Source organism: Thunnus maccoyii, chromosome 5 (assembly GCF_910596095.1).
Source record: "Thunnus maccoyii chromosome 5, fThuMac1.1, whole genome shotgun sequence".
NCBI lineage: Eukaryota > Metazoa > Chordata > Actinopteri > Scombriformes > Scombridae > Thunnus > Thunnus maccoyii.
In genome coordinates, this window is record NC_056537.1 from 27,532,520 (window position 1) to 27,541,842 (window position 9,323).

At 37.1% G+C, this 9,323-nt stretch overlaps 1 protein-coding gene across 1 annotated transcript; it reads left to right on the forward strand.

Annotated features, from left to right (window-relative positions):
• Nucleotides 1-1,087: 1,087 nt before the first annotated feature.
• Nucleotides 1,088-5,289, forward strand: LOC121897366 (DNA ligase 1-like). The gene is made up of 4 exons (XM_042411785.1): nt 1,088-1,151; nt 4,054-4,336; nt 4,521-4,871; nt 5,057-5,289. Exons 2-4 carry the CDS (start codon nt 4,081-4,083, stop codon nt 5,287-5,289), a joined length of 840 nt encoding a protein of 279 aa, XP_042267719.1. The 5' UTR covers nt 1,088-1,151; nt 4,054-4,080.
• The last annotated feature ends 4,034 nt before the right edge of the window (nt 5,290-9,323 follow it).

Consider the following 9,323-nt stretch of genomic DNA (forward strand, 5'->3'; position numbering starts at 1 on the left):
TGAACATTATCGGGCCACTTTAGGGTGGCTTTCTTGTTGCCCAGATCTTCCAAACAGGAGTGGAACGCCCCAGTGCCATCATTCCATGCAGTATTTGGACCACATGAGGATATGGAATGTAGGCCGGATCAGGGCCAGAATAAAAATGAACTGTGGTCCAGATTTTGGCCAGATATTGTTTATTTGGTTCGTTTTTGGTTGACATGCAGTAATGCTATGGTTTGCTTGTGGCCAGGATTGGGCAAACAGGAGTGGACTGCCCAAATGCCATCATTCCACGCGGTATGTGGGCTGGATGAGGATATGGAATGTGGGCCCAATCAGGGCCAGAATAAAAATGAACTGAGGTTCAGATGTAGGCAAGATCTGGTTTATTTGTGTAGTTTTTGGTTTACATGTGGCATTGCTATGGTTTGCTTGTGACCCGGATCTGGCAAACAGGAGTGGACTGCCCAAGTGCCATCATTCCATGCGGTATGTGGGCTTATGTGGGTTATGTTGTTATTACAAGAAAGGTTTTTTGTAAAAAAAAAAAAAAAAATAGAACAGTAATAACAAGAAAATATCTCAGAATAATATTAAAAATATCTTGTTATAACAGGAAAATGCTGCAGGACTGAGGTATTTTTAACACATTTTTCTCAGGAAAGAAGTTGAAATCAGCCACAATATGACTTCTATTATATTTTTGATTTAGCAGCATCAGCATCAAAACTACTTCCCATTTAGTAAATCAACAGATTTAACTAGCTAACATAACGTTCATACAGTAGGCTACATGAAAACAGACATAAGCTGAATGTTATTTCACCAGTGTTTTTAATGATCTAAAATAGAATTTGACACATATCTGCAGCATAGCTTCAGTGTTAGCCCATTTAAAAACTTTAAACATCAGAGCTTTTTGGCAGTGATGAAAGAATGTCCAAAGATGTGCGACATAACATGATGCTGAGTATTGGCCAGTTATATCACATTGATGTGTGATGTGATTGTTTTCAGTGATGTCATAGCTTACAGTGATGCAGTATGACAGTCTAGATTCTGAGCCTTTGTTTTTTGTTCTTCATGACAACGGAATGCTGAGAGCAGCACAGTGTATCAGTACAGCTTGTGTTATACAGACACTTTCCACCAAGACCCTTGAAAAGGTAAGACGCACTTTGTTCAAATCTCACTCAGGGGCAGATTTAGTGATTTGGGGACTTAGGCATAATCAATCGAGGGGCCTTCTTCATGCCTTATTTTCACCCTTTGTCCAATTGAAAATGTTGGGATTGGCGGTGGTGACAAAAACTTTTAACTATGAATACCACACTAACAACACTCTATTAAAAGTAGAAGTCCTGCATTCAGGAGTTTACTTTAAGTGCAGAAGTATTATTAGCACAATGTACACACATTTACTTAATGTCTGTTCAAGGTGGTGCCCCTTTTTGCTGCTTTATATACTGCTGGATAGTTTAATCTATAATAATGCATCATATTTTATTTGTTGATCATATATTTTGTGTGTGAAATCTTAATCTGTAAAGTAACAGTAACAAGCTGTCAGTTAAATGTAGTAGAATGACAAGTACAGTGTTTCCCTCTGAAACAGAGGGAACTGAATCCCTCCCGGTAGAGGTATATAGTTTCATAAAATGGAAATATTAAAGTAAAGTACATGTACCTGATAACTGCAAACATAATACTTGAGTAAATGTACTTGGTTACTTTTCAGCATATGGTATTAAGGAGGGTGATGGTTTCCATAACTAACGTCACAGTCATTTACCAGGTTTTTCCTCTGCGTCTCTGACATGAACTGAGAAAAAAACTACATTCATTTACTCAAGTGAGGTACTTTTTCTTTACTTCAATATTTTCATTTTATACTACTTTTTAGTTATACTCCACTACATTGGCAGATTAAAATTTTTTCATACAAAATAAATGGAGAGATAAAATATGATGTATCATTATAGATTCAACTACCCAGCAGTATATAAGGTAGTTAAAATTATTAAGATTAACATTCAAATGTTTTTTATTAGGCAATACATCTCTAATAATAATAATAATAATGATAATAATAATAATGCATGTAACATGTAACATAATATAAAACAAGTAATACTTGTGTTATATTACGCGTTATAATTGCAGTATTGCATTGCAGTGTTGCTGCACTCCTCTCTCCCTCTGTCCTGAAAGCACTTTTCTTTTCTTATAAGCTGCTAGTTGACACTCTCTCTTCCTTGAATGCAGTTTTTTTTCTTATATTATCATCATTCTCTTGGTCTGTTGGGCAGGGGAGGTCACACATTGACAATGATTTTTTTAAAAGAGCTTAGGAACCTTTTTGTATGTAATTTCGGGGTATAATAATTTTATATGTTTCATATCTAAACATCATAATAAATCTGTAGCTGTTAGGGGCCACTACTAGTTGGGTGACCCAACTAGGAGGTAGGCAGTCACCTACCTTGCCTAATGGTAAAGAGTACCCCTGATCTCACTAAACTAAGCTATTTAGCTTTAGCAGAGATAATTAGATAGCTACACTAATTAGCCTAGAATAAAAAACTTTTGTTAGGGAAATATATATTGTAAGTAAGAAATGCATTTTACTATGTTATTGTGAGAAGAATCACTTTTTTCATTACTTACATTTTAGATTACAGTATTTACTAACGCATCAACGTTACTGAGTAACATGTATAGTAACCATAATGACTGATTACTTCTTCAGTAGTGATTACAATTAGAAATTCTTTCCATATTTAGCCTACATTAAGGTTAATACACCCAATAAGGCTCTGCTCCATCTACATTTTGGGGTTTGGCTTGTTAACTTGAGTTATTGGGAAGGAAGGAATAAATTAGTAGTCATATGTCAGTAGTTGAACTCATATGTGTTGGTGTCACCTTAATAAATCTGGCTCATTGTTTCACCCAGTGAAAGACATGGGCAGAAAGCGTTAGTTTTACTATACAGTACCAGTCAAAAGTTTGGACACACCTTCCCTTCCACTTAAGAAAGTGTGTCCAAACTTTTAACTGGTACTGTAGATAGGTTAACAATTTTTCAATTTATCTGTCTGTCTAACAATTTGTCTGTCTTAAAACAGTAGTCCCATGTTCATATGAACATTGAAACAGGTTTTGCTTGCTGTAATCATTCCTCCTGTTCATACTGACCATTAGAAGATCCCTTCATAATGAACTTACAATGTAAGTGATGGGGGCCAAAATCCAAAAGTCATCATTTTGAGCAAAAATGCATTTAAAAGTAGATCTGAAGTTTATATGAGGCTTCAGCAGTCTGAGTTAGTCTGAGTTTTTAGCATCAAATTCCCTCTTTGTGTTTCCTCAGACAGTGTTTCCCTTTTGAGCTGAAGTGGAAGTATAGTAACAAAAAGAGTTTGGCACTAAAAAGACTGTAACATTGAAAGATATCTACTTGATTTGACTCATTTAGACGACTGAAGCTTCATTTTAGCTTCAGATAAACTTTAAAATACATTTTTGCACAGAGCAGTGGAAGACTGTGGATTTTGGCCGCCATCACTCACATTGAAAGTGCATTATAAAGGGATCTCTTGATGTCCAGTATGATTACAGAAGAAAAAAGTGTGTCAATGTTCATTTGGGCACCTGACTATTGTTTTAGGACAGAGCTGAAAATTTGTGAACCTATCCTTTAATAAACGGATATTAAGCAGGACTGTCATATACTACGTAACCACTTCTCTTTGGCATTTTTTAAAATATGCTGAAAGGAGAGTCCTGGTAGGAATTGAGGTTTAAATGATAATGATAGGCTAGCTGTTATGTGTTGCTTAAGGTGGTGAGTGTTGTGTGTGAGGTCAGAACCTCGCAGCTAGCCAATCAGAGCCCCTGTTGCTACAAATCTTTATGCAAATGAAAGTGATCACAAAGTAGAAACTGTAAATGGAAGCAGAAGACATTAATTCCCATAATAACCAAATAACCAAAAAGTAACATTTAACTGTCTATTTGAAATTCAGTTTGCAATCATATTAAAACATTGTAATTTTTACCTTTCAGAATACTGCAAAGAGCAAAAAAACTCAAATGGACAGAAAAACTCAAATGAACAGAAAAACTCAAGACAACAGAGAAAAACCTGATTGGATGGAGAGAGAAGAGAAGGAGGTGAAAGAGAGACAGGAGAAGCATAATATGGAAGGGAAGACAGAAAGCAAAGAGTCAGTTCCAAAGAAGGGCCTGATCTCAAAGATGAAAATGCAGTCCCTAATACACCATAGGGACCAACTCATGAAAGTCATCTCCAGAACCTACGAGAAGGAGGTGGCTGCTGATGTTGGTGGTAAGAAAGTCAACTTTCATGCTTTGACAATTAATTCTATATATGTTTGTAGTTACAGAGTCACTTTTAATGTCAAAGGGTTTTTTTAAAATTGTTATTCTTTGTACTGTAACAACTTGCAGAGTTCACAATTCAAATGTTTAACTGTAGTCAATGCTTAATTCTGATATTTTCTGTCTTTCAGAGGACACTCCTGAAATGGAGCTCAGAAAATATAGGCAGCAGGCAAAGAGGAGAAGGCTGCTGCAGAAACAACAAAAAATCGAGGAGAGAATAAGATGCAAAAAGGAGAAGGGGAAACAAGGTCAGGAGAGTGATGGAGCGGAGGATAACAGAAAAAGTAAGGACAGTGAAGAAAAGGATGTGGAGGACAAAGAGACTGAAGGAGAGAAGGGGGAGACAGACAGTAAAGAGTCAGTTCCCAAGAAGGGTGTCGTTTCAAAGCTGAAAATGTGGTACCTCAAACGCCAGAATGACCAAATTATCAAAGACATCTCCAGAACATACGAGAAGGAGGTGGCTGCTGATTTTGCTGGTAAGAATGTCAACTTTCATACATGCTCTGTTGTTACAGGGTCACTGTTAATTTTTTCATTTTTTTTTTAAGATGTCAGAGAGTTTTTTTTTATTGTTATTCTGTGTGCTGTAACAACCTGCATAGTTCAAGATTCAAATGTTTTAGATGTTTAACTGTAGTTTAACTCTGATATTTTCTTTCAGAAAACACACCTGAACTGGAGATGAAAAAAATAAGGCAACAAGCTAAGAGGAAGGAGCTCCTAGATAAACAACAAAAAGTTAAGGAGAAAATAAGACACAAAACCGAGAAAGGCAGAAAAAAGAAAAATCAAGAGGAGGGAGTGGAGGAAGAGAAGGAAGATGGCCTGCTTTCAAGAGGTTTCAGTGCCCTCTGTAGTGGGTACGCTAACTACGGACGCATGCGCCCTCTATAAAAACGCAAATTATACTTTGCGCATCCACATAGGGATTTAAATTTCGTCACAAGAAATGACGAGCATGCAAAATAACAATAGTTAAAACACACTCACACTGAAAAACACACAGTTACACTTAAGAACACACACACACTGAAAAACACAATCACACTGAAAAACACCCTCAGACTGGAAAACATACACTTAAACTGAAAAACACATCTCCAATGAAAAAAGCCTCCATTGAAAAACACACTTCCACTGAAGAACACACTTCCACTGAAAAATACACCTCTGCCGAAAAACACACCTCCACTGAAAAACACACGTCCGCTGAAAAATACCCCTCTGCCAAAAACACACCTCCACTGGAAAACGCATATACTGAAAAACACACTTAAATTGAAAAACACACTTAAATTGAAAAACACACAAAATGAAAAACACATTCACACTGAAAAACACACACTGAAAAACACGTAATTACACTTAAGAACACGGCTACACTGAAAAACACTTACATTGAAAAACACACCTCCGCTGACAAACACATACACTGAAAAACACACCTCTGCCAAAAAAAACACCACCTCTGAAAAACACACTCACACTGAAAAACACACAGTTACACTTAAGAACACACACACACTGAAAAACACCCTCAGACTGGAAAACATACACTTAAACTGAAAAACACATCTCCAATGAAAAAAGCCTCCATTGAAAAACACACTTCCACTGAAGAACACACTTTCGCTGAAAAATACCCCTCTGCCAAAAACACACCTCCACTGGAAAACGCACTTTCGCTGAAAAATACCCCTCTGCCAAAAACACACCTCCACTGGAAAACGCATATACTGAAAAACACACTTAAATTGAAAAACACACAAAATGAAAAACACATTCACACTGAAAAACACACACTGAAAAACACGTAATTACACTTAAGAACACGGCTACACTGAAAAACACTTACATTGAAAAACACACCTCCGCTGACAAACACATACACTGAAAAACACACCTCTGCCAAAAAAAACACCACCTCTGACAAACACACCTCCACTGACAAACACATACACTGAAAAACACACTCGCACTGAAAAACACACTTACACTTAAAAACAAAATTAAGAGGAAGGAGCTCCTAGAGAAACAACAAAAAGTTAAGGAGAAAATAAGACACAAAACCGAGAAAGGCAGAAAAAAGAAAAATCAAGAGGAGGGAGTGGAGGAAGAGAAGGAAGATGGCCTGCTTTCACGAGGTTTCAGTGCCCTCTGTAGTGGGTACGCTAACTACGGACGCATGCGCCCTCTATAAAACGCAAATTATACTTTGCGCATCCACATAGGGATTTAAATTTCATCACAAGAAATGACGAGCATGCAAAATAACAATAGTTAAAACACACTCACACTGAAAAACACACAGTTACACTTAAGAATACACACACACTGAAAAACACAATCACACTGAAAAACACCCTCAGACTGGAAAACATACACTTAAACTGAAAAACACATCTCCAATGAAGAAAGCCTCCATTGAAAAACGCACTTCCACTGAAGAACACACTTCCACTGAAAAATACACCTCTGCCAAAAACACACCTCCACTGAAAAACACACGTCCGCTGAAAAATACCCCTCTGCCAAAAACACACCTCCACTGGAAAACACATATACTGAAAAACACACTTAAATTGAAAAACACACAAAATGAAAAACACATTCACACTGAAAAACACACACTGAAAAACACGTAATTACACTTAAGAACACGGCTACACTGAAAAACACTTACATTGAAAAACACACCTCCGCTGACAAACACATACACTGAAAAACACACCTCTGCCAAAAAAAACACCACCTCTGAAAAACACACCTCCACTGACAAACACATACACTGAAAAACACACTCGCACTGAAAAACACACTTACACTTAAAAACACACCAACAGTGAAAAACACACTTACATTGAAAAACACACACTAAGAAACACAATCACACTGAAAAACACAGCTACACTGAAAAATACACTCACACTGGAAAACACACCACCACTGAAAAACACGCTTACACTGACAAACACACCATTACACTTAAAAACACACTTAAATTGAAAAACACACACATTGAAAAACACATTCACTCTGAAAAACATACACTGAAAAACACATTACACTTAAGAACACACATATACTGAAAAACACTTACATTGAAAAACACACACTGAAAAACACAATCACACTGAAAAACAAACTCACACTGGAAAACACACCACCACTGAAAGACACACCTCCCCTGACAAACACATACACTGAAAAACACACTTACACTGAAAAACACACCTCCACCAAAAAAGACACGCCCACTGGAAAACACACCACCTCTGAAAAACACACCTCCACTGACAAACACATACACTGAAAAACACACTCGCACTGAAAAACACACTTACACTTAAAAACACACCAACAGTGAAAAACACACTTACATTGAAAAACACACACTAAGAAACACAATCACACTGAAAAACACAGCTACACTGAAAAATACACTCACACTGGAAAACACACCACCACTGAAAAACACGCTTACACTGACAAACACACCATTACACTTAAAAACACACTTAAATTGAAAAACACACACATTGAAAAACACATTCACTCTGAAAAACATACACTGAAAAACACATTACACTTAAGAACACACATATACTGAAAAACACTTACATTGAAAAACACACACTGAAAAACACAATCACACTGAAAAACAAACTCACACTGGAAAACACACCACCACTGAAAGACACACCTCCCCTGACAAACACATACACTGAAAAACACACTTACACTGAAAAACACACCTCCACCAAAAAAGACACGCCCACTGGAAAACACACCACCTCTGAAAAACACACCTCCACTGACAAACACATACACTGAAAAACACACTCGCACTGAAAAACACACTTACACTTAAAAACACACTCACACTGAAAAACACACAGTTACACTTAAGAACACACACACACTGAAAAACACCCTCAGACTGGAAAACATACACTTAAACTGAAAAACACATCTCCAATGAAAAAAGCCTCCATTGAAAAACACACTTCCACTGAAGAACACACTTTCGCTGAAAAATACCCCTCTGCCAAAAACACACCTCCACTGGAAAACGCACTTTCGCTGAAAAATACCCCTCTGCCAAAAACACACCTCCACTGGAAAACGCATATACTGAAAAACACACTTAAATTGAAAAACACACAAAATGAAAAACACATTCACACTGAAAAACACACACTGAAAAACACGTAATTACACTTAAGAACACGGCTACACTGAAAAACACTTACATTGAAAAACACACCTCCGCTGACAAACACATACACTGAAAAACACACCTCTGCCAAAAAAAACACCACCTCTGAAAAACACACCTCCACTGACAAACACATACACTGAAAAACACACTCGCACTGAAAAACACACTTACACTTAAAAACACACTCACACTGAAAAACACACAGTTACACTTAAGAACACACACACACTGAAAAACACCCTCAGACTGGAAAACATACACTTAAACTGAAAAACACATCTCCAATGAAAAAAGCCTCCATTGAAAAACACACTTCCACTGAAGAACACACTTTCGCTGAAAAATACCCCTCTGCCAAAAACACACCTCCACTGGAAAACGCACTTTCGCTGAAAAATACCCCTCTGCCAAAAACACACCTCCACTGGAAAACGCATATACTGAAAAACACACTTAAATTGAAAAACACACAAAATGAAAAACACATTCACACTGAAAAACACACACTGAAAAACACGTAATTACACTTAAGAACACGGCTAAACTGAAAAACACTTACATTGAAAAACACACCTCCGCTGACAAACACATACACTGAAAAACAAACCTCTGCCAAAAAAACACCACCTCTGAAAAACACACTCACACTGAAAAACACACAGTTACACTTAAGAACACACACACACTGAAAAACACCCTCAGACTG

Excerpts from the sequence above, each read along its gene's own strand:
- LOC121897366 (XM_042411785.1), top strand. The coding sequence starts at position 4,081 with ATGGACAGAAAAACTCAAATGAACAGAAAAACTCAAGACAACAGAGAA. Across the intron at positions 4,337-4,520 it reads GGTGGCTGCTGATGTTGGTG|AGGACACTCCTGAAATGGAG; the intron begins GTAAGAAAGTCA and ends TCTGTCTTTCAG. Across the intron at positions 4,872-5,056 it reads GGTGGCTGCTGATTTTGCTG|AAAACACACCTGAACTGGAG; the intron begins GTAAGAATGTCA and ends ATTTTCTTTCAG.